Below are 25,318 nucleotides of genomic sequence, written 5' to 3'. Positions count from 1 at the left end.
TGTATTCCGACTAAAACGATAGGTTAGTGCAGCTGTGCTAATGGTGGCAGGTCAGCACAGATAATAAAAACACAATGCAGAAAGAAAATAACAACGATATGTTCACGCAGTTCGATTTCCCTACTCTGCGGGGCCTAGCCCAGTGGTAAACAACATTCCACTATTCTTGCAACAATAGGACAGTACAATGATTATAATTCGCAAATCTGTAATCTACTTCCTATCTCACTAAGTGTATTCGTCGTTTTACCTAAAGCAGCCTAATCTAACGGACCAGGACTTACAACGATTTGCCTCACCAAACGGGTAAGGACTTCTTGCAACCCTCTTTCAGATTATAAGTGCCGGTTGCCTCACCAAACGGGTAAGGACTTTCTCGAGGCCTCTGCACGGATCACGAGCGCCAATGCCTTGCCAAACAGACAAGGACTTCCTTGCAATCCCCTAACGAACTACAAGTGCCACAAGACGATGCACTGCATATAATCAACTCTGAAGTAGTTGGATAAGTGCTCTGATAAGTACCAACACCAGTTTAAGAGTTCATGTACAAATACATCAATAAAACATGAACGATATGGTGTATGAAGGCATGAAGGTATATGTGCGTTTAAGCTCTGTTCTTCTATGCTTGTGTGTGTCTGTGTACTCTCTTCTATCGAATCTTCAACTTCTTAAATGGAAAACTCTCTACCTTCATCAATTCGGAAATCAATCCCTTTCTGAATAGGAATTATATTCCTAAAGAATCCTCTCTTTAACATACTTCCCTTTTGGTTTAGGAATTAATCTAGGAATCCTTTTCACAATAGGATTTCCGTATTTAAACCAAATCAAATCAGATCAACGATCATATTAAATCGGATCAATTAAAGATTCTTTAATTACTAGTTTCCCAATAAGACTTGTGCTGCAAGAATAAGCAAACCTTCTGTAGAATTAGTTTTGACGAAAATAGCCAACTTACTGCAACTGCCGTGTGATCAGAATCAAATAGACACAGGTTTGCGACACAGGCAGTTTGCCTCAACAATCTCCCCCTTTGGCATTTTTTGACAAAACTCTCCGTTATAATCTTCAAATCGTCATGCTGCAACGGAAGCTTCAAAACGGAAACAACAAGTCTTCACATCAATGGTAACGGATGGAAACTAGTAGAGTGCAAACAAAATTGGACTGTGTTAACACATTTTGATAACACTCCAAATAACATTGTGTTCACGGAGGTACGATGACACAGGTGTGAGTTGCACATATCTGACCGCTAGACTTTTGAACTTTGAGCTATTCCTCCAAGTTTTCGCTCATCCAAGATTAATCTCCCCCTATCGTGATGGTCTCCTTTTTCCGAGATCCGAGATTATATCTCCCCCTTTTATATATCTCCCCCTTTTTGTCAATAAATTGCCAAAGACTCCATGTAGGAGGGATAAACTAGCAAATTGGTCAGATGATTAGACAAATATGCAAAGTTATTACAGACCAAATAAATATCCAAGTATGTCTGTAAAAATGCACATAAAAAGGGTCCATAAATCGAGTGCTCCCCCTGAACCTTAGCTGCGAGCAATTTTTGCTTCCATAGCCATCCTTCGCCGTCTTAGTTTGTACTCTGCCTGCTTTAAGAACCGCACGGTTTCTCTCGTTACTTCCAAGACAGCAGGAGCATAAACATCCTCTTCTTCCACTAGAGCAGGACTCTCTTCTCTCTCTGCATCATCCCCATCAGCGATGTCTATAATACGCTCTCCATGAATGAGCCTTGAGGTTAGCTTGAAAGCTTCAGGCTGAATAAACTCTTCATGCTCATCGACTGTGAGGCCCTGGTTGACCAGCAGAGTGAAGATGGTGGTCGGGAAGACATAGTTGCCGAATTTCTTCGATTGCCCAGCAAAGAACACGATTCTGTCGTATGCTAAATCTCCCAAGTCAAACCCAACTCATGTTCCAACCTTGAAGAGCAGGAGTCCTAGTTTCTAGCTCATTGTGTTCGTATGCCTACACGACATCCAATTGGCAACAGCCACTTTATGCAGAGCAGAATAGAAAGCCGTTAATTCGACTGGCTTCATTGTAGAGCCATCACCCGACCAGGTGTGTTTACGACCACCTGTAATCTCAGCAGCGATCTGATCATAGTCCTCAGCACACCTTTCTTCTGGATTCCAGCAGGCAAACACATCCGACAGCAGTTGAGGAGAGATATTATAGTATTTACCTCTGACATATACTCTTTGATAGTTCGGAGAGTCTAGCTTGTCAACATCCTTGGGCAGGTTGCAGTAGAAACTCTCTCACGATCTTCTCCACATATTGTGTGTTCCTGGTGACACTGATCCAGAGGTTCTCTTCAAGTAATTGCTTTTTCAGTTGAATTCCTCTGCTTGATCTGTTTCAAGAATCTTCTCAGTAATAATGTCCTTGCTACAGGCATATGGCCAAAAGGCTCTGGCTGCTTCAGTTATAAACGGGCCTGTAACAGCTGGCTCAGCGGGTAGCTCTTCCTGAACTCTAGAAGTGGAGGCTGGCATAGATTCAGTCGTTTTTAGCGTTATCCTTTTCCTTTTCACGCTTCTCCTTACTCTTTTGTGTTAACAGGTGTTTCAGCAGCAGGTTCATCTACAGGCACCTCAGTTTGACCTATTTTTTCTTCCTCAGAGTGAGGGATCTTCGATTGCTCCCCCTCAATAGGCATATCAGCCCCTTCAGCAGCGTTTTCTGTCTCAGCAGTATTCTGGTGCTCCCCCTCTGTTTCGACATTCGTAACAAATGACTCCCCCTCAGCACAAGCACTATTCTCAGCATGAGAGTCAGTAAAATCCTCTGTGCTAGCAGGATTATCAACAGTGTCAGGCACACAGGTGTTATCTTCTTCATCAACAGAACCCGAAGTTCTTCCCTAACCGTCTGACTTCTCAGATTCCATAAACTCGTCCACAATCTCAGATATCCCAGTAATTACAGATCTCTTACTAACCCTACTCGAAGAGGGTGAAGAATTACTTACTGGAAAGAGTGGATGCACTATCATGGCCGTCTTAGGGTTGTCGACTTCCATGACTTCGTCGTTGGAATAATACCTCGAGATATCCTCCGACCTTTGTTGCGTGAAGCGCCTCCTGGGTGGTGACGGCGACGAGTCCGAGGATGAAAGATTTATCGGAGCCGAGGAAAATGATGGAGTTGTGCGCATATTGGACGCAATTCGAGACGATCGTCGTGCTCCGCTGAGTCTGGATAGTCCTCCTCCTCTGGTTCTTGCCATTGTAAACACTTCTAATATTCGATCTAGGGTTTGAGATTTTGGAATGTGTTTCAGGGTCTGAGGGAGTAGTGTAGCACAAAATCGGAAAGATTTGCAGTTATGACTCTGAATTGCTTTTTCTTTCTACCTTTGCAACTTCCTTTAATTTTAAATTTCCGTGGGAAGATCATCTGCTACATGCCAAAACACTAGCCACTGTTCAGGGCTATATGGGCCAACAGTTTGTAGGCTTTAAACATTTGCTAAGCCCATCTCTTTCTTTCTTCTTCTCTATGCCCGGCTGACTATTTTCTGGGCCAAGGAATTCGTTCGGCCCAATCTTCTTTTCTGCTGCTTCTAGTCATCTCTTTGGGCCTGAGCTTATTAAGCCCATTTCGCCTTCCTCTTGTAGAGCAAAACCACACTCTACACCTCCTTTTTTTTTTCCCGAAACTAAAAATGACATAAAGTAAGATGGTATTATACAAGGGAAGGAAGCACTTATCTTAAGTCTCAAGTAATGGAGCAAAGTCCGAGAGCTCCTCTCAAGAACTCAAAGCGACTTGCGTCTAGACTCTTCGTAAAGATGTCCGCCAATTGTTTTCGGTTGAGACATATTCCAAGGTCACCTTTTTCTCTTCTACAAGTTCTCGAATAAAGTGGTGACGAACTTGGATGTGCTTCGTTTTGGAGTGCTGCACAGGATTTTTAGAAATACTTATTGCACTGGTGTTGTCACAGTAAATGGTCAACACCCCTTGCTCTAAGCCATATTCCATCATCTGTTTCATCCAGAGTAACTGTGCACAACAGCTGCTGGCCGAAATATACTCTGCTTCAGCCGTGGATAATGACACCGAGTTTTGCTTCTTGCTGAAACAAGATACTAGATTGCTCCCAAGGTAGAAACAACCCCTGATGTACTTCTCCTGTCATCAACACAGCCTGCCATATCAGCATCACTATAGCCAGCTAGCACTCCATTCATATCTTTTGTGTACCAAAGCCCCAACTTTGTGGTTCTAGAAACATAGCGTACGATTCGTTTTACAGCTTTAACATGTGATTGTTTCGGATTAGCTTGGTATCTTGCACACACTCCTACACTGTAGCTCAAGTCAGGTCTGCTGGCACAGAGATATAGCAGACTTCCAATCATACTTCGATAGAGTGTAGGATCAGCACTTTCTCCTTCAATGTCCTTTGACAAATGCTTATTCGTCCCCACTGGCGTCCTCATTGGTTTGGCAGTCTCTAATCTAAACTTCTTTACCAGATTATTGGCATATTTTTCTTGAGTGATCGACGTTCCATCCTTACACTGTTTTGATCTGAAATCCCAAGAAGTAGCTTAATTCACCCACCATGCTCATTTCAAACTCGCTGGCCATATTGTGGATGAATTTCTTCCGTTCTTTCTCACTGGTTGAACCAAAGATAATATCATCAACATAAATCTGGGCTATGGTCAATTCTCCCCCTGTGGTATTGAGAAACAGAGTTTTATCAACACCGCCTCTTCGATATCCCTGTTGACATAGGTATACTGACAGCCTTTCATACCAAGCCCGTGGAGCTTGCTTAAGACCATATAAAGCTTTTGTCAGTTTGTACACATGATCAGAATAGGCTGGATCAGAAAATCCTTTAGGCTGCTCAACATACACTTCTTCATTCAAGTACCCATTTAGAAAGGCACTCTTGACATCCATTTGATACAGTGTGATGTTCCCATATGCAGCCATAGCTATCAGCAGCCTGATTGATTCAAGCCGAGCAACAGGAGCAAAAGTCTCATCAAAGTCTACTCCTTCAACCTGTGTATATCTCTGTGCAACCAGACATGCCTTGTTTCTTGTGATATTCCCATGTTCATCAGTTTTATTCTTGAATATCCACTTTGTACCAATGATATTGCAATGCTCAGGTCGTGGAACCAACTCCCACACTTTGTTTCTTTCGAATTGATGTAATTCTTCCTGCATAGCAATTATCCAGTGTTCATCGGTCAAGGCTTCGTCGACTTTCTTTGGTTCAATCTTGGAAGTATAAGCCACGTAATGTATCATATCTCTATAGTTCTTCCTGGGTGCTCCTCTTGTTTTTCTCTCAGAGATGTCACCAATGATATCTTCAGTGGAATTATTCTTCTGAACTCATATGGAAGGGTATACATTCTGGTTTGTGACAGCAGGTATAGATTCCTGGGTGTTCCTGGCATCTGTGCTAACAGGCAACGCCTCCACACTAGGTGTGTTTTCATTGCTGCTCACACCTTCCGATCCCCCACACTAGGTGTGTTATCATTAGGCCGAAGTTGACTGACTCCAGGTTCACCATCCTCTTGTTTTCCCATTTCAACATGCTTGTCATCAAACACAACATTGATTGATTCAGTGATAGTATTAGATTTTTCCATTAGAATTCTATAAGCTCTACTATTAACTGAATAACCAACAAATACTCCCTTTCACTTTTGGAGTCGAGTTTTCTTCTAGGCTCTCTGTCCTTCAACATGTAGCAGGGGCTGCCGAATTCATGGAAATATTGCACTGATGGCTTCTTCTTTCTCCAGATCTCATAAGGGGTTTCCTTGGTGTGTGGCAGAAGATACACCCTATTTATAATGTAGCATGCCGTTGACATGGCTTCTCCCCATAGCTTGTAGCTAAGTTGTCGAGCATGGATCATGGTACGGGCCATCTCTGTAATGGATCTATTTTTCCTTTCCACCACTCCATTTTGTTGAGGTGTAATGGGTGCAGAGAATTCATGTGCTATTCCACTGTGCTCACAGAATGCAGTCACGATTGAATTTTCAAATTCTTTTCCATGATCACTCCTGATTCTTGTGATAGCACTAGTTGTGTCCCGTCGATCATTGTTCAATTTGGTGCACAACTTTATGATGACATCAGGAGCTTCAGATTTTTCCTTAAGAAAATCCACCCATGTGTACCTGAAAAAATCATCAACACAAACAAACACATAAGATTTACCTTCCAAGCTTGGAGTTTGTGTTGGCCCCATCAAGTCAATATGTAGGAGTTGCAGGGGCCTCTCCGTGGTGATGTAGGAAACTTTAGAATGCTTCTGCTTTGTCTGCTTCCTTGGTTGGCAATCTCCACACGTGATGTCAGGATCATAGGTAAGAGCTGGTAAGCCTTTCACAGATCATGTCTTCGATAAATTTGCTAGATTTCTGAAGCCAATATGCCCAAGTTTCTTGTGCCACAATTTTAAATTTTCTGTGCTAGTCTTCAGGCATTTTATATCACCATCCAGAGTGTATGTGTTGTCGGTTTGTCTTGTCCCTGTCATGATCACTGCTTCTTTACTGTTGATCACCTTGCACCCGTACTTGTTCAATCGGACTTCACAATCTTCATCACACATTTGAGATATGCTAATCAGATTGTGCTTGAGACCTTCTACTAAGAGGACATTCTTTATCTTTGAGCTCGATGAGACTGGCAAGCTTCCTTCTCCAATTATGGTATTTGAATTTCCATCGCCATATGTGACAGTCCCCTGTTTCTTGTAGACAATGTTCTTCAAGTTTTCTCCTTTTCCTGTTATGTGCTGGGAACAGCCACTATCAAAATACCAATCAGCTACCTTCTCGGATGAGAATCTACACATGAGATTCTTTAATTCTCTCTTCTTTACCCAGATTTTCGTTGGGTGTGATTGACAATATCAACCTTTTTCTTAGGATGCCTTTTTGGAAGTGAAGAGATAAGTCTTCGAATATCATTCTGTCGTGCAAAACACCACGGTCATATATGTCCAGGCTTGTTGCAATAGTGACATACGATTCTGTTTTTAGTCACTCTGTTTTTGTACCCTGAACTGCTTCCTTTTTCCGTTCTTGATGGTGTGTGACCAACCCCAAATAGATTATTCTTTGGAGATACTTTATTCAGGATCTCATCAAGATTTCCCTTTCTTTTGTTGAACTTCTCCATAGCAAGGTTGGCTTGTTCAAGCTTCTTCTCTGATTCTGACAATTCAGACTTCAATTTATTGATCTCAGTCTCGTATTTTTCAATTATTCTGTCAAAATCCTTCCTTTCAGCTGTGAGTTGCTTTAATTTATCAGAAAGTATATGGTTGATTCTGAGAGATTTCTTCATTTTTCCAAGAAGGTCTTTGAAGGCAGCATGTATGTCTCTGTCATCATCGCTTTCTGAGTCCTCATCTGTACTTGAGTTCTCCTCTGATTTATCTGTGCTAACTGTTTCTGAGTTCACAGTTTCATAGGCCGTGCTTACAGATACATGAGCTGTGAGAGCAGTATGGGCAGGAAACTCGATCTCACTTCCACTATCACCGGATTCCGACTTGTCTTCGGACGTCTCCTCATCACTCCAGGTAGATATGAGAGATTTCTTCTATTTTTCAAGAGTGTTGGCACACTTGGCAGCAATGTGACCAAAACCTTGACATTCATGGCATTATATCTTCTCTTTCTTGAATCTGGTTTTCCCTTCGCTAGATTCTCCCTGTCTATACCGTTGACTACCTCCTCCTGACTCTTTCTTCTGGAAGCTTCGATTATTCTTCTGGTTTGTTGAAGAGTAATCATTGAATTTTGCCTTGTTGAACTTCCTATACATCTTTCCCATGTTCTTTGTTAAGAGTTTCAGCTGCTCATAAATTGGCTGTTGCTCACCTGTGTTTACAGGTACATCTTCTACTCCAGATTTAAAGGCAACAGATTTTGATTTGGACTTGTCTCTATTCCTCATAGCCAAAGTCATCTCATGAGTTCTGAGCTTTCCCATAAGATCATCAAACCGCAAGTTCTCGAAATCAGTAGATTCACTGATTGCATCCATCTTCGAGCTAAACTTTTCCAGTGGCGAGATCAGCACCTTCCTCACCAGTTTGGATTCAGGAATTTTCTCGCCAAGAGCAGTAGATTCATTAGCAATGTAATGAAAATTCTTTTCAAAATCAGTAATAGTTTCATCATCTTTCATGGTTAGAGTTTCAAACCTGGTAGAGATGAGATGTAGTTTTGATTGTCTGACTGATTTTGTTCCTTCGTACATGAGTTGAAGTGCATCCCAAGATTCCTTGGCAGTCTCGAAATTCGGAATAATCTTGAATACATTGGGACGTACGGCACATTGAATGATGCTAACGGCTTTGATGTTTGCTGTAAAAGTAGTTGATTCAGCTGCTGTCTACTGGTCTTCACTCTTGACTACTTCTACACCATTAACAGTGGTAGTAGGAGGTGTCCACAGAACCTGCGTAGCGCGCCAGATATCTTCATCCTGGCTTTTCAGGTACCACTTCATTCTGGTCTTCCAATAATCATAATTGGATTCTGTCAGTAAGGGAGGACGAGTGGTTGAACCGCCTTCTTCAATCCTATCTTCCATGGTCAGAATACTCAAGATCTTTTCTCAAGAGAATTTCTTGAGCCCGTTCTGATACCACTTGAAAGTGTATTCCGACTGAAACGATAGATTAGTGCAGCTGTGCTAACGGTGGCAAGTCAACAAAGAATAATAAAAACACAGTGCATAAAGTAAATAACACAGGATATGTTCACGCAGTTCGATTTCCCTACTCTGCGGGGCCTAGCCCAGTGGTAAACGGCATTCCACTATTCTTGCAACAATAGGACAGTACAATGATTACAATTCGCAAATCTATAATCTACTTCCTATCTCACTAAGTGTACTCGTCGTTCTACCTTAGATAGCCTAATCAAAACGGACTAGGACTTACACAGTTGCCTTACCAAACGGATAAGGACTTCTTGCAACCCTCTTTCAGATTACAAGTGCCGATTGCCTCACCAAGACGGGTAAGGACTTTCTCGAGACCTCTGCACGGATCACGAGCGCCAATGCCTTGTCAAATGGACAAGGACTTCCTTGCAATCCCCTAACGAATTACAAGTGCCACAAGATGATGCACTGCCAATAATCAACTCTGAAATAGTTTGATAAGTGCTCTGATAAGTACAAACATCGTTTAAGAGTTCACGTACAAATACGTCAATAGATCGTGAACAATATGGTGTATGAAGGCGTGAAGGTGCGTGCGTGTAGGCTCTGTTTCTGTGTGTCTCTCGGGTTGTAGTGTCTTCTTCCTTTTATACTAGAGCTCAACCCGTGAAGTAATCAAATCAGAATCACCTTCACCAATTCGGAAATCAATTCCCTTCAGAATAGGAATTGTATTCCTAAAGAATCCTTTCTTTAACATACTTCCCTTTTGTTTAGGAATTAATCTAGGAATCCTTTTCACAATAGGAATTCCATAATTAAACCAAATCAAATTAGATCATTGGTCATATCAATCAGATCAATTAAGGATTCTTCAATTACTAGTTTTCCAATAAGACTTGTACTGCAAGATCAAATCAAATCTTCAGTAAAAACGGTTTTGACGAAAATAGCCAACTTACTGCAACTGCCGTGTGATCAAAATCAAACAGACACAGGTTTGCGACACAGGCAGTTTGCCTCAACAGAAACTGTAGCCAAGTTGCTGTTGCTGCAGCCAAGTGGGATCTACTGAGAGGAAGCATCGTAAATCCCTCGTCCAGTTTAGTTATGGCCCTCCATTATTGGGGGCACGGTGGAGCTATATCAACTGGGAGTCGAACTAGATCCGCTTATGAAGGGTTTTCTCCTACCCTAGTCCCTATGTTCCGTAGAGTGGTCATTGTGGGACTTAACGATCTATGTTTGTACACAAATGGAGTATCTGGGGTGTGGTTAGTCAACTGTGATGCTTCACAACCAGATCAAAGATGGATTATCATTGGAGATGGCACATTACGCTCTGAAAAAAACATAAAGAAATGCATTGGGAGTCCCCGGGGAGTAATTGAAGTTGCCCACACACATTGTTATCGGGCTGATGACCGCTGGGCATTTGACAATAATGGCGCCATTAAGAATTTTGACAATAGGGTAATGGAAGTTCAGAAATCTAATCCTAGCATAAGGAAAATAATCTCAAGCCCATACACGGGAAGTCCTAACCAAATTTGGTATACCGTACCATTCCCAGATATTCTAATCCCCTAAGATTAATTGTTTTAAATTTCATGTGAGCGCATCTAGCTAGCTTATTGACTAGTTAGTTACTTGCTCCAATAATGTAAAATCAGGCAGTATTCGTTTGTCTTGTCCTCTGCCTGCCTGTCTAATTTTAATTTGTCGTAAAGTACTGACTCAAGATGTCGTCTTATCTATCGATCTCTAGTTTATTTCACATGCTAGTGTGCTATTCTCTATTTATTTAAAGCATAGTATGATGCATTAATAAATCATGTCTTCAGAAAGATGTTGTCTTGTGCTCCAAGGAAATGAGTAAATCTGCAATCTCAGTTTCAATGTTTTGGAGATCCTGGATTTGGAGCCAGCTTAATTATCAAAAGACTACTTGTAAGCTCATTTATTAGGATCCTCGTCACTGACAGATTTTTAAAACTTAACTGTAAGCAACAATTAATGTATTTGTTTTTCGTATTAGCTCACCAGCCATAAGATCAAGTCAAACCTTTGATTTTACAACTATATAAAAATACATGTATGGGGATAGGTTAGATTAGAATACGAAATGAAGGAATCCGATGTATTATTTTCCAATATTTTTTTCTTGATAAAAGCACAATAATAAGTTATAAACCCATGAAGAGAACACTCGTGAAAGACAAATATTGCAAATTTAATGAAAATGAAACACACTTTGAATAATCCTTTAGTAAGCTAGGATTCTTGAATGATTCTAGACAACTCCAGGCTAGCTATAAACGCTAATTTGCTGGTTTGAATTAATAATTGTCTGCATCAAATCGTTCCTAAACTTATGTTAATTTTTCATCAATCAAATCTAATCAAATTATGTGTAATAGCATAATTTTGTATATTTGTTTGAGAACTCAAAAAACTACACGAATGTACTTAAAGTACTTGCAAAGCTCCCTATATACAATAGCTTATGCAGGAACATTCAAAAGAGGATCTCAACTATCAACAAGAAGCCTCATTGTTTTTGACAATCTGCTTTCATTCAATATTCTGTAGAATGAAAGAAAACTAGACTAATTGGGCATGACAATACGATCGGTAGACGTGGGATTCACGCGTGATCGTGTACTGAATGTATGCTTTGAAGGTACTAGGCTTGCAGCTTCTAGAAGGGGAAAACACTATTTCATCTCACTAGCAAGATACATTAATTACCAGCCCTTTCCAAGGGATATTATGTATGATTTCCAAAGGATATGTATGATTGCATTAGATTTGAATCCTAGCTATAAAAATTGAATTATTTTTTTATAGACTAAGTGCCCGTATGGCAAAAAAATATTTTTGGACTTTTGGTCTTTTGTCCAAAAGTCAAAAAATAATAATATGTTACTTTTGGACTTTTGCAGTATAAAAAAAGAGAAAAATTACAGTTTTTTATCCAACCAAACACTCAAGTTACTTTTTCGAATCCCAACAGTACTCCAAAAGTACCTCCAAAAGCTGTAACAATGGTTTATCCTCTTTTACAAGTCAAGTACGTATACAAAATGGAAAGATAAGAGTAATCTAACTTGTTGGTTCAATTGTCAATGGAAAATACAGCTTGATAAAGAGTAAAGAAAAAATTGACATGGCAACAAACTTAGACATAATTTAAGGCAGGAAAAGGTCGAGATGACTCAGTCATTGCTGAAAATATGTTTCTTTTACCCCACACACAATGCAATTTGTTGATGCTGCATACTCTACAATGGATTAATTCTGTTTCAAATTGTTAACCACGTAATGACCATTAATTATTACGTACTGTCCTGATGTTTGTTCACCCACTATTAACTTTCCTTTCTCAGAATCAATATATGTTTTATAATTAACTTACGTTTAAAGTTGAACTAGCTACGATCATGGCTACAGGATTTTGCTTATAAACTACCCCCCATAATGAAACTTGTACGGCTTTACATTCAGATCATCTCATATATATGAAGCTGGTGTAAACTTAATTGTAACGATGATGTAAGTGAAGTTGAAAAAAAAGGAGGCTTACCTTGGGATCAAAGAAAAGTACTAAGCCAAATATAAAATTTAACTTCTAAGATTCAAAGTTGTGTAACAAAGCCTTTTTTAAAAATTGTTTTCTATTCGTTCTGATTCCACTAAAGTCTGAGATTTCATGTCTTCTTCTTCGTTTTCGTCTCCAGTTAAACTAGACATTAAACACAAACATGTAAATCGACTCATCTCGCACTATTATTTATTTTCCTTGTAATTCAAGAAACTAATTAATTATTTGCAATTGTGCAGGTTGTTCTGCATAATGGCTTACTCCAAGTCACTATTTCAAAACCCGATGGGTTTGTTACTAGAATCCAATATAATGGCATGGAAAATCTGCTTGAAGTCTTAAATCCTGAAGACAATAGAGGGTATATTTTACATGATCCTGCTGAAATACAGCTAGATAAGTAATATATGACTAAATTTTATTATCAAAACATAAAATTTAAACGATGACTGTGGTTGCTTACTAGGAAATTTAGCAAACTGAGACTTTATTTCTGGTGCACAGTTACTGGGATCTTGTTTGGAGTAAAACTGGAAGCACCGGCACAACTGGAACTTTTGATAAGTATATCTTTTAATTCTCTTTTATCATTCCTTTCAATTTTATGCTCTCCAGTAATCGCCATTTCAATTTTTCAACCTGGTGCAAATTTGCAGGTTCAAAGGAACAAGTTTCCAGGTTATAGTTGAAAATGAAGACCAAGTAGAGATCTCATTCGTGCGAACATGGGATTCCTCCCTTGAAGGCAGCTTTGCTTCACTAAATTTAGACAAAAGGTATGTTTTTCCTTTGCAGTTTTGATGTATATATGATGGAACTGCCAACCAAATCAATGTCTATTTAAAACCGATGAATGGTTCGAACTTTCTAAAATGAATTTTTCAGGTTCATAATGCTTAGGAATTCATCAGGATTCTATTCCTATGCAATTTTTGAGCATTTGAAGGAATGGCCTCCTTTCAATCTTCCACAAGTCAGAATAGTCTTTAAGCTTAGAAAAGACAAGTACACAAGATTTTCCTTCCTCTTGTATATATTTCCAAATTTTAAAGAAGTTGTCATAAATGTTGCCGAGAATTTTGCTTCTTTTAGGTTCCATTACATGACTGTATCGGACAATAGGCAGAGGTTCATGCCCCTACCAGAAGATAGGTTACCAGACAGAGGCCGTCCTCTAATACTTCCAGAGGCAGTCCTACTTGTTGATCCCATAGAGCCTGAATTTAAAGGAGAGGTATATATATATAGAATCTCTTTTGAGTATTTCACTTACAATATTGAAGCATGTAACTTGAATAAGATAATTTTTATATGTGCAGGTGGATGATAAATACCAATATTCATCTGAGAACAAAGATCTTAAAGTTCATGGTTGGATATCCTCCACCGATCAACCTGTAGGATTCTGGCAGATCACACCGAGCAGCGAATTCCGATCAGGTGGACCCCTCAAACAGAACCTTACCTCCCATGTGGGCCCTGTAAATCTAGCCGTAAGTGAATGCATTGACTAGTTTCTAACTATTCCTATTCTAGAATGAAAATTTGACAACCAAATAGAGATACATCCATTTTTAGCTAAGTTTTATTCAGAATTATTAATTTTAATGTTCAAATGTTTCTACAAATAGATGTTTCTTAGCGCTCATTATGCCGGGGAGGATCTGGTGCTGAAACTTGGACCTGATGAGCCATGGAAGAAAGTATTTGGACCAGTTTTCATGTACCTTAATTCAGTATCGGATAATAATCAGACAGAGATGTTATGGGAGGATGCTAAAATGCAGGTATAAATTCCTAGGATAACTTTACAAGGCTTTATATATCCTGACCATTTATATAATTTCCTAGGATAATATATAATTTCACTTTCAGTGGTCAAAAGAAGTGGAATCCTGGCCCTATAATTTCCCAGCTTCTGAAGATTTCCCTAAGTCAGATCAGAGGGGTAACGTGTCTGGCACGTTGAAAGTCAATGATAGGTAATTGGGTCAAAACTTGATAGAAATGTATATTCCAAATAAGAAAATTTATTAAAGTATAATAAGATTTTCCTTAATGTTATTGTTGTTTCGTTTTGTAAGCTCTGAGAGTATTCCTGCAATTGATGCTTATGTGGGCCTGGCTTCACCAGGGGAAGCTGGATCATGGCAGAGAGAAAACAAGGTCGTCCTAAACAGAATTGCCAATTCCTATCAGGGTTTATTAATAATTATTCTAATGATCTATGAATGGTTAATTAATTCCTAGCAGGGTTACCAATTCTGGGCCAGAGCTGATGCAAACGGCTCTTTCTCGATTACTAATATCCGGCCAGGACCTTACAATCTTTACGCATTCGTGCCAGGATTTATTGGAGATTACAGAAACGACGACGTCATCACGATAGCTCCAGGTTTTATTTCAACCTTCCTTTAGATTTTCATCTTTTCAATATTCATCAAGAGCTAACATTGTTTGTGAAGTTGAGCAGGATGTGACATTGATTTGGGTGAATTTACATTCAAGCCACCAAGAGATGGCCCTACATTGTGGGAAATAGGAATTCCTGATCGCACGGCTTCAGAATTCTATATTCCTGATCCTGATCCTAAGTACATCAATAAACTGTTTGTTAATCATCCGGACAAGTATAGACAATATGGGTTATGGGACAGATATTCAGATTTGTATCCTGACGGAGATTTAGTTTACACGGTTGGCGTTAGTGATTATAGCGAAGACTGGTTCTTTGCACAAGTTAACAGGTTTCAATCACTTTCCAATCTTCTTTTACCATTTGCATTGCTACTAGTATTTGTGAAGGTGATAGTCATATTAAGTAGTATTTGCAGAAAAGTAGGAGATGACATGTATGAAGCAACCACGTGGCAAATCAAGTTCCAACTTGAATATCCTGATCAAAATGGAACTTATAAATTGAGAATTGCCCTAGCAACTGCAAATTCAGCTGAACTACAAGTAATAATTACACAAATCTGTTTTATATAATTATCAATTTCAAAGAATTAAAGGACTGACTAACATCAGGACTAATGATTTTTTTTTCTTTTTCCTAAGGTTCGTATAAACAATCCATCAGTTACCGATGATCCTCTGTTTACAACTGGACAAATTGGATTTGATAATACGATCGGCCGGCATGGAATTCACGGACTCTATAGACTCTATGGCGTAGAAATTCCGGGAAAAATGTTAGATGATGGGGAGAATACAATATTCCTAACACAAGCAATAAGCACTAGCGCTCTTCAAGGCGTCATGTACGACTACATTCGACTAGAAGGGCCCTCTACTACACCTGCTTCCAAAATAAACTAAAGCATATAGCATCAAATACTAATATGAAACAATAAAAATATGATTTCTAAACAATAAAGTTAAACAAGTCTGTCCATGAAATTTATTATCAAGTCCCAAACAGTATTTATTTATTTATTTATTTTCCCCTTTGTTACAATTTGACCTAGTTTGACCAAGTTGAAGCTTACCTGGTATGAACTAATTAATTGTAATTTGCTAATTTCATTTTGGAGTGTTCAGCTTCATCGGCAGCATCAACTTGAGCTTTAGCAGTCATTAAATCAGCTTCTTTATCGTTTTTAGCAGTCAATTTAATCCCAGAACCCACAACCGATGCTTTCATGGATTGAAAACCTTCTTCCAACCCTTCTTTATCCTTGAAGACGACTGTTGAGTCAAACTGCCGTGAGTATTAACAGAATCCAGATTCACGCTAATTTTTGTGAGTTGGCTATTTTCGTCAAAACCAGTATACTGAAGATTTGATTCTTTCTTGCGGTACAAGTCTTATTTGGAAAACTAGTAATTGAGAATCTCTTACTATGAACCGATTTTATATGGATTTCCTATTGTATAAAGGAGCCGTAAATTAATTCATAAAAGAAAGGAAGTCAAGAATTCTCTTAGGATACGATTCCTATTCTAAAAGGGATTGTTTTTCCTATTCTGTGAAGAAGACTTATTCTCCAAGATTGTAGGTTTCTAGTATAAAAGACCGAAGTCATTAACACCCTACAAGACGTCTATTCTGCTATTGATTCTGCCGACCAGTGTTCGGAGAAGACGTCATGGGCTTTAATTAACACCCTACAAGACGTCTATTCTGCTATTAAAGGCCCAAGAGTTTTTTTTCATGGGCCTGAAAATAAATGGGCTTTAATTACACGTTCTATATTTAATTATTATGTTTATGTTTATAATTTGGCGTGTAAATATCGCGTTAGACTTCTATTCTAAAGTAAATCAAAAAAAAATTATTTATTAAATTAAACCTTTCAACGTCCTTCCTCTTTCCTTTCCTTCCTATTGCCTTTTGGTATCTATCTATCTATTCTTTTCTCTCTATCTGCTTGACGTCGTTTGGAGCTTCTTCTTCTTCTCTCTCTACAGAGGTAAGCTTGCCTTTTGTATTTCAAATTGGCTTTACCTTTCGAATCTTACTGTTATCGATCGTTGATTGAACTGTCGTTTCTCGCTTTACTATTAATCAGAAGCTTTTATGATTGGAATTGCCTTTGTTTTCTACTTGTTGAGTATTGATCCTCTGTATTTAGAAAATTTACTAAATACTAGTAACATCTTGTTTGTAAATTGTGTCTCATGGGGGTTTTGATCCATATAAAGTTTTATGTAGTGTGTGTGGACTTGACGTGTTTGTAATTTTAGCTATATAGATGAGATTGTATGCTCTTGACTTACTAAACCTAATAAATTTCCCCTTTTTCTGCGAGATAGTTTTTATTTTACGCGATGGGTGGAAGTACAATGGATGATGATTGGGAGTTTGCATTGCCATCAACTGATGCTAGGACGCTGGTTTTAGTAGGCCGAACTGGGAATGGAAAGAGTGCAACTGGAAATAGCATTCTCGGAAGAAGAGCATTCAAGTCAATGGCTTGTCAATCTGCAATTACCAGCACTTGTGAGATGCAAAAAACTGTTTTTGATGATGGTCAGACGGTAAATGTCATCGATACTCCTGGTAACGTCATGGCAACTTTCCTTTATCATATCATGCCATGTTTCTGGTACATAGATTCTTATTATATTATGCACGAACTATTGCAGGACTGTTTGAATTTTCCGAATCAGAGGTTTTCGGCAGAGAAATTGTCAAATGCATTGATTTGGCCAAGGACGGGATTCATGCAGTCCTTGTAGTTTTCTCTCTGCGTACTCGTTTTTCGCAAGAGGAAGCGGCTGCACTTCATAGCTTGCAGACATTGTTTGGAAGCAAAATTATTTGACTATATGATTGTAGTCTTCACTGGAGGGGATGAACTCGAGGACAACGATCAGACTTTCGAAGAATATTTGGCTCATGGCTGCCCAACTCTCTTAAAGGTTACTTCTTTTGTGGTGTTTGTTTCTATTTGGATTGTTCAAATTTGGAAAAGTTTCTAACTTCTGAACCAATTTTTTCATGTTTAGGAAACACTTGCTCTTTGCGGAAATCGTAGAGTGGTTTTTGATAACAAGTCAAAAGATAAAGCCAAGAAAGCTGAGCAAGTCCAGCAGCTTCTCTCTCTTGTAAACATGGTTATTTCAGAAAATGGTGGAATGCCATATAGGGATGAGTTATTTACTGAATTGAAGGTTCCTGCTTTCATAATAATCTTTGTCAGTTTCATACATTATCGCTTTGAACATGTTATGCCAATTTGTTGACTTATTTGACAGAAAGGGGCTATGAAACTTCAAGATCAAAAAATCACATGTTGATTCTCTAAGAGGGTATTCTAAGAGCGATATAGACAAGTTGAAGAAGGATGTGGAAAAGTCTTATGATGAGCAACTGAAAAGAATTACAGAGATGGTACATCTTTTTTGCTAGACACTTGGATTTTGGATTGCTAACATAAAAAAAAAATCCATGTTTTTTGTTCTGTAATGGAAATTATTTGAAGCAAGTTAGCTCTGTTTTCATTTTTGCTATCCTAACAATTGTATTCTATGTATATATAGATCGAGTCGAAGCTCAGGGAGACAGCTGATCGACTTCAAAGTCAGTTGGCAGAGGAACAAGCTGCACGACTCAAGGCAGAAGTGATTGCACAAGAAGCCCAAACGAAATCAAATGATGAGATTCGCAAGCTTAGGGAGAATCTTGAAAGAGCTCAGAGAGAGACTGCTGAGTTGCGTAAACAAGCTGAAAGTGGTAAATGCACCATCCTCTGAGAGAGTTATGTTTACTCTCCTTCCTTGAATGGTCGAAAGAATTTATGCGATTACCTTAGTAAATATTTGGTTGATTTCAACTTCTCTGCTTCAAACTTCTATTTTGAGAATGTCGACTTGACTATTTTAGCTACTGATGAATGAAGGATTCATGAGTTTGAATGTCTGCTGATTTTGTTATGATGAACTCAATCTGTACATTTTGTCGCTACGTGTTAGAAATCAATCTTGATTGTTTGAAAAGGAATCAGAAATGTCACGTGCTGTTGTCGTTAAATTTAATCTCATGTGGCCCTTATTAAATTTAATCTTATGTAGACCTCCATATGTCTCTATTTTATCTCTCTCGCTCTTTTTCAATGGCTTGTCCATCTATCGGCAGACAGTATCGGAATTTATAGAACAGAGCAAATCATGAAACAGATTAGGTTTACTAATAATACAACAATCTAGAGTTATTATTAAACAAATGAGAAGGCAAACCATGTGTCTGAAATATCTCGCATCCTGATAGAGACATTTAGTAATACAGTCCAAATTAACTGACAACATAATAGTAACCGGGGAATAAGACTCGTAACAAACACATAGGTAGAATAGTAGACTATATGTCTTAATTTAATATCACATCCATTGCATTATTCACTTCCAACCGATTTCACCTGCATCAAAGTAAAAAATGAAAGGGAAAATCAGACTTGCTTAAATCAATTGTCATATGCTCTAGCTATATAATAAGATTGGGAAGGGATAATTAGAGAGAGACGAGTAGTGTAGTACCCGAGATGGAGAATCTTCTTATCTGGGTGAGAGAAAGCATTTCCAGCATCATTGTCGTCCATCATGTTGTTACCAAAGAAATTACGGGAAGCGAGTGCCTGGATCGCATTCAGCTCCGGTCCACTCACTATGTTGGCTTGATGGAGCCTCTCAACTTCTGATATCTGAAATGTACAGCATATATTCTCTGTTACAATGAGTTAGGGGGTAAACCTGATCGGAAAAACTACTGCATTCTTCATTTGCAGATAATTATGAAAAATTACCTTGGTACGGAGACAAACACTTTCATTTTCCAGCTCAAGCTCCTGTACAAGATGATATCAGCAAAATCAGCAAAAATCGAATTCTTTTAATTGTACTTGTAACATGATGAAATCATAAATGTAATATGTTTATAGATATCGTTAGTTACCCTTTTCTGCAAATATTCAATTTCTGCAAGCAACATCTCATGCTGTAGCAACATATTGACACCAGAGAAAAATCAATCAAAATTGTAAATTGTTTTAAGTTTTTTATTTTTCCTTTTTTAATTAACTGTTAATTTCAAGTAAATGGTACGTACCTTCTTTGACCTTATCCTGGTAAGGCCCCTTTCAAGCCTATTCTCCAACTGCTTCAGTTCCTTGACAGTCAAGTTACTCAACGAATCGCCCATTAGGTGCCTAAATTTAACCACACACTCAGAAACCATTGATTATTGACTTTATATAGTGGAAAAGAATTCCCACAAATCGATCGAACAAAGGGAAGTACCTGTTAGAATTCTGCATCATTTGGATTTGCTGTCGCAGCTTGGCTGACTCTTGTTGATAATACTGATCGATAAGCCAATTCCATTCATTATCACAACAAACACACATGCAAGGAGAAAACATACCAATCATCGATATATATATCTATATATATATAAAAAAAAAAATGAAAATCCACATTCCCATATATACATGAATCATTCATGTGGAGCTACCCTTTGTGTAAAGGGTTCATTGAACACATTGTAATTTGAAAAATAAGCTATATATTCATTTTAAAATTGATTTGAACCCATTCCAAAATCAATTTGAACCCATTTAAAATTATTTGACCCATAAATTTATAAATTCAACTATTATATTTTAGAATCTGAACCCACCGACCTCAGGTCCTAACTCCTCCACTGCATGAATGTGTATGTATAGCTTATAATTTACCTGAGCATTGATTTCAGTAACTGAGCAAGTGTTTGTACTATCAGAGCATGCCTTCTTGTACCTCTCTATGGTTGATCTTATGCTACATATACACAGACAACAAGTCTAATTAATTAGAAAAATCAAACAATCCAATTTCAAAGAGTACTAATGTTTAATTTCCGAAATACTAGTATCCAACAATAATTAGAACTAGCGGGTAAAGCACACATGTGCATCAAGAACTCAAGTGCAGTTGACATTAGACTAAACATGGAGAATGGACCGAAAACGTAATTGCAGAGTTTAATTACAACTAATTCTCCAGATAATTAATAATGGAAAGATGTTTAGGCTAAGGAATAAGGATGGAAACACACTAGAGAACAGAAGAATCGACAACTATATATAACAGATGAATTATGAAACCATGGGTGATATGAAAGCATCTTAATACAAAAATGCAAGTTGTGGAAGATGGCCCTTTCACTCATATGCATATGAAAAGCTCGTAAAAAGCTGAATTAAAGCTCATCTATATACTATAATATACATACTCCCTAATCGGTGCAATACAATATCTGGTAAAACTGACTCTAAAATGAGATCGACCTTGTAATATTATGCAGTGACTTGCCATATCTACCATTTTCTTATGTTAATTAAACTATAGTTCACTAGTGATCAACGCATATTTTACACTCATTGATCTCTAATAAAGTCGCAAGAGAAAAATGACTATATTTCAGTTACTTGTGTAATCAATCTAGAAAATGAGTAATATAAAATTTTGCAACTAGAGTTTAAATTTTAAAGTTGAGATTATAACTTGAAACTCGTTTAAAGATATTTTTCAATTCCTATATACTATTATATAAATAAATCAAATTAATTTCATGAACCTCCAACCCCTTTTTTGAACTTGTAGAATCAAAGATAGAAAACATATCACTTTTTGGGTAACTCCACTTGAGAAGTTAGAAGTCAAGCTGCCAGTTAACTTGTAGACAGGGATATTATATATAAATATTGATAGAAAAAAGAAACCCTATACTAAACACTGAAAGCTCGATAAAGGAAAAACATAAAAGTTTGCAGTAAGGAAAGCTAGAAGTAGAAACTGTATGCAGTGTAGGCATTTGAACAATGAAAGACAAAAATTAAAAATTAAAAAAAGAAAAGAAGATATTTTGTTTCCTCTAGATCGATGACTGTAATGGATTGCCATCCTAAAATGGAAACAAACAGCCCTTGTTCATTAACAGTTGGTCGGTTTATGTCTGTGCAAGGCAAAGGCTGGCTTATTCAAGACAAAGATATGCCAAAAGAAATTTCTATAACAAGTAGATTGAAAAATCTCTCATTCTCAAGCAGGTGTACAGATTATTCAGACCAAGCTAATTGGTCCTTGGATATATATATATATATATATATAATTAGGATTTCTCTTTGCAAGTTTCGCTATGTTTTAGAACAAAGTTTGACTGTTGACTTTGGCAACTAACTCTCTTACTGCATACACCACTAAACTGAACTTAAATTGGCTCCTAAAAAGAAATTATCCAAGTTTTTCCCTAATATTTATAAACTAATTCCTTTTTTACCAAGCAATTGACTGTCAATTTAAGGAGATTGATCTCCAGTACTTTAGAGGTGTCTCCACGCTGGATATCGATCTCCATCTTAGAATTAATGACGTGGATGATCCACGGAGTCCGACTAGATGTAATGGATATATATCCTTCATTTATCAGTGGTTTCGGCGGCCGGAGACATATATATAGAAAATACTACGTAATTCCATCTTTAATTAACTGTTTTTAAGATGGACTAATTAACTGTTTTTAAGATGGACGGAGTATATATTATGCATGTTTTTCTAACTAGAAGGAATGCATATGACAAGAACTTGTTAATTAACAAGCTAGCAAAAGAATTTGTTACACCTAGGAAGAATTAATAAAAAAAAAAAATAGTGAAACGGAAGAGTGCTACTTCAATTTAAACTGGTAGTGAGTTTTAGGACTGATATCTAGAGAAACTAATTATAATTAAATCCTCCTATTATCATAAATCCTACATTTTGGTCCAAGATTTGAAATTCTTTGCATTAATTACAATGAAATTAATTTACTTAACTCGAGCTAAAATACTAGTGGATTATAATTGGACATATATAAAAACATAAGTCTTTGATCATTAAGATAGAAGTGACCATTTATCGATAGTTTGTTTGAAGTTAAAGCCCTACAGGAGATTTGAGAAACAGAAACTTAAGTTTAATTAGAAAGCTCAAGAGTTAATGAAAGTTAATTAAAAAAGTATATATCAAAAGTGATTTAATGAAGAAAGACATAGTTGACTGCTTGAGCAAATTAACCATTTTATTTTTTTGGTCTGGAGAAAATTAACCATTAAAGCATATTTTAAAACAGGAATATTAATTAATGAATGTTTTAATATGTATTGATGACTGCTAGCTATCTGATGAACTTAATTTAAGCTAAAACACATCAAATAGTGTGAAATTAAAGAAATTAAGTACCAAACGGCAACCAGCTGCATAAATACCATTAACATAAATTAGCTAATAGATTAATGCATGAATGCAGTCATTTATGTATAAGCATGAATTAGTGCATAACTAATTAAGTTATTAAATATATATTAGGGAAGAGTCGACCAGGAGAAATGAAATTACTTGTTGTTGGAGTACTCATAGAGACGGCCACGAGTGGAGAAGACGATGAGAGCAACTTCGGCATCGCAGAGGACGGAGAGCTCGTAAGCTTTCTTCAGCAGTCCGTTCCTCCTCTTGCAGAATGTCACCTGCCGATTCGTCGTGTTCTCTATCCTTTTTATTTCAATCTTTCCCCTTCCCATCTTATTCTTATTATTGCAAGAAAAATTATATAATTGTGTGTAATCACTTCTTCTGAAACAAAATTAAATTAAATTATTAGTACTTAATTATATCAATGATCATAAATAGGATCTGTTTAGATCTCATCTCTCTCTATATATATGTATCCTTCTCTTAAGTTACACGCGAAAAATTAAGATGTTAATTTATATTGCCCTACAAAGAAACTACATAACTATGGAATCCGACAACATCAACTCAAAATAAACAACTTTCAAATCTCAAATAACGGAGAATTATACTCTCAAAAAATAAAAATCTTAGGCCTATTTCATTTTCGATCCATCCAAACTTAGATCTGAAGTATTTTTTAGATCACATAGAAAATCAAGCTGATATATGAACTGTCTCTATGATCTCTCTGAATTAAAGAAGATCTTGAAAATAGAAAAAAATATGAAAGGATGATGATTCAAAGTAATTAATTATATATATACACTAAATTGATGACCAAAACTTTTAATTGAAACAATCTTAAGAAGAAAAAAAAACTTTTGAAACAAACCCTAGCCAGAAAAAGAGGAAAAAAGTTGACTAGATCTTGGTAAATTGGTAATGGAAAGAGTTTGTGAACCATTAAAAATCATGGTATCGATGATCGATATTTCAGGGAATAGAAAAACCCAGCCAACTGTCTAGCTAGGGCAAGAAATTAAACAAAAATACTATTGTATTAGTAAAAATGAAGGAAACTTTTTTAGTTCAAGAGAAAGTTGAAGATGTATTCTGATCGGAATTTCTCTAAAACTAAGAACATTTTTTCGTAGAATAAAACAACAAATATAGGGTTGCAGAAAAGTTTGGAACTTGTATATTTTTAAATTAACTTCCGATTTATATATTTTTATAACAAAATAAAAAATGAACGACAGCTGCAAAACACAAGAATAAATATAGAAATTATGGGAGCTGAAGTAGAAAAGAAATCTTGATATAAAAACTAGATGATTCTCTACTTCTGGAAACTGATCTATGATATGGCAAATCTCTCGCTTATGCAAGAAACCATGCACTTTCTATAAATAATTTCATTTTTATTTTTTCCATATAAATGACTGATCTCCCTATAAATATGAAATACAGACATTACACAAAAGGTAGGATGATGATGTTGATGATGAAGTGTTTTTGGGAAGATGAAGCTGTGTGACCAAAGAATTAATTTCTTTTAATTTAAGAAAATAAAAGAATTATTATAAGTAGTGAGATATATATATTGATCTCTACCTTTGGCTTGATCAACCCCGGCAAATATTTCAGAATTGGGAATGAAGAAGAAATAATATATATATCGAATCCCAAAGAACCCTTTGTCAAAGGCTTTTAGACTAAAATTTTATTTATGGTTATTTTCTTCCTAGCTAGGTCTATCAATCTAGTCTAATTTAGAGAGAGAGAAAGAGAGAGAGGTTCAAAGAAAAAGATGGGGTGAGGTTTGTAATTGCTCTGAGTTAGAAAAAGACGTGGGAATTGTTTTTTGCCAAAACTGGATGCAAGATAGTGTAGTTTTAGCTAAATCAAACTGCTTTGTATTTTCAAATTCGCACCATTACTTGCAATTTCCCACTTTAACTCTCTACTCGCCAATTTACTTTATTGCCCCCTCCTCCAAACATATTAGTTTAACTCGGTGAATTATTGTCATTCACTTATAACTTATTAATTAGACATGTAAGTTTTCATTAAAATTGTGATCAAACCTCAAAAACATGGTTAAAAAAATCTCAAACTCATGACGTTTAGCATTCCCTAATTACACCAATTATTAATTTGGGAAAGCACAATTAGTCACAAATTAGGGTTTGTTTCGAAACATACAAATTAGGGTTATTGATGGTTTCCACGTATATATGCATCATGATGATCAGCCAATAATAAAGTTTGATGTATATATCTAGTGGTCCAATATCGTACTTTGAGTCT

General features: G+C 37.0%; 4 protein-coding genes across 4 annotated transcripts; 3 read left to right on the top strand and 1 right to left on the bottom strand.

The window, feature by feature from the left end:
* Window positions 1-8,386: 8,386 nt before the first annotated feature.
* On the top strand, window positions 8,387-10,302 carry LOC139881912 (volkensin-like). The gene is made up of 2 exons (XM_071866309.1): window positions 8,387-8,541; window positions 9,705-10,302. The coding sequence occupies exons 1-2, from the start codon at window positions 8,387-8,389 to the stop codon at window positions 10,300-10,302; spliced, it is 753 nt and encodes a 250-aa protein (XP_071722410.1).
* A 2,259-nt stretch (window positions 10,303-12,561) lies between these two features.
* Window positions 12,562-15,637, top strand: LOC139881911 (uncharacterized). The gene is made up of 13 exons (XM_071866308.1): window positions 12,562-12,677; window positions 12,821-12,880; window positions 12,973-13,092; window positions 13,202-13,321; window positions 13,409-13,550; window positions 13,636-13,809; window positions 13,948-14,103; window positions 14,192-14,298; window positions 14,365-14,482; window positions 14,570-14,711; window positions 14,790-15,063; window positions 15,151-15,277; window positions 15,377-15,637. The coding sequence occupies exons 1-13, from the start codon at window positions 12,634-12,636 to the stop codon at window positions 15,635-15,637; spliced, it is 1,845 nt and encodes a 614-aa protein (XP_071722409.1). The 5' UTR covers window positions 12,562-12,633.
* A 1,452-nt stretch (window positions 15,638-17,089) lies between these two features.
* LOC139881918 (immune-associated nucleotide-binding protein 9-like) lies at window positions 17,090-18,517 on the top strand. The gene is given in 7 exon segments (XM_071866314.1): window positions 17,090-17,321; window positions 17,408-17,583; window positions 17,585-17,683; window positions 17,771-17,935; window positions 18,020-18,046; window positions 18,048-18,155; window positions 18,305-18,517. Coding segments are annotated over 7 exon segments (1,020 nt in total).
* Window positions 18,518-19,175: 658 nt separating this feature from the next.
* LOC139881910 (agamous-like MADS-box protein AGL11) lies at window positions 19,176-25,318 on the bottom strand. Its single transcript, XM_071866307.1, has 9 exons — window positions 25,310-25,318; window positions 23,174-23,355; window positions 20,494-20,575; window positions 20,057-20,118; window positions 19,866-19,965; window positions 19,713-19,754; window positions 19,564-19,605; window positions 19,298-19,461; window positions 19,176-19,179 (listed from the first exon to the last, which is right to left on the bottom strand). The coding sequence occupies exons 2-9, from the start codon at window positions 23,353-23,355 to the stop codon at window positions 19,176-19,178; spliced, it is 678 nt and encodes a 225-aa protein (XP_071722408.1). The 5' UTR covers window positions 25,310-25,318.

The sequence above is a fragment of the Rutidosis leptorrhynchoides genome, unplaced genomic scaffold (genome assembly GCF_046630445.1).
Source record: "Rutidosis leptorrhynchoides isolate AG116_Rl617_1_P2 unplaced genomic scaffold, CSIRO_AGI_Rlap_v1 contig21, whole genome shotgun sequence".
Lineage (NCBI taxonomy): Eukaryota > Viridiplantae > Streptophyta > Magnoliopsida > Asterales > Asteraceae > Rutidosis > Rutidosis leptorrhynchoides.
This window is presented reverse-complemented; position numbering and strand designations above follow the sequence as displayed.

Excerpts from the sequence above, each read along its gene's own strand:
- LOC139881910 (XM_071866307.1), bottom strand. The coding sequence starts at position 23,355 with ATGGGAAGGGGAAAGATTGAAATAAAAAGGATAGAGAACACGACGAAT. Across the intron at positions 19,966-20,056 it reads ATGATGCAGAATTCTAACAG|GCACCTAATGGGCGATTCGT; the intron begins GTACTTCCCTTT and ends GGTTAAATTTAG. Across the intron at positions 19,462-19,563 it reads GTGTTTGTCTCCGTACCAAG|ATATCAGAAGTTGAGAGGCT; the intron begins GTAATTTTTCAT and ends TGTACATTTCAG.
- LOC139881911 (XM_071866308.1), top strand. The coding sequence starts at position 12,634 with ATGGAAAATCTGCTTGAAGTCTTAAATCCTGAAGACAATAGAGG. Across the intron at positions 12,881-12,972 it reads ACAACTGGAACTTTTGATAA|GTTCAAAGGAACAAGTTTCC; the intron begins GTATATCTTTTA and ends GCAAATTTGCAG. Across the intron at positions 13,551-13,635 it reads AGCCTGAATTTAAAGGAGAG|GTGGATGATAAATACCAATA; the intron begins GTATATATATAT and ends TTATATGTGCAG.
- LOC139881912 (XM_071866309.1), top strand. The coding sequence starts at position 8,387 with ATGCTAACGGCTTTGATGTTTGCTGTAAAAGTAGTTGATTCAGCTGCT. Across the intron at positions 8,542-9,704 it reads TCTTCATCCTGGCTTTTCAG|ACACAGGTTTGCGACACAGG; the intron begins GTACCACTTCAT and ends AAAATCAAACAG.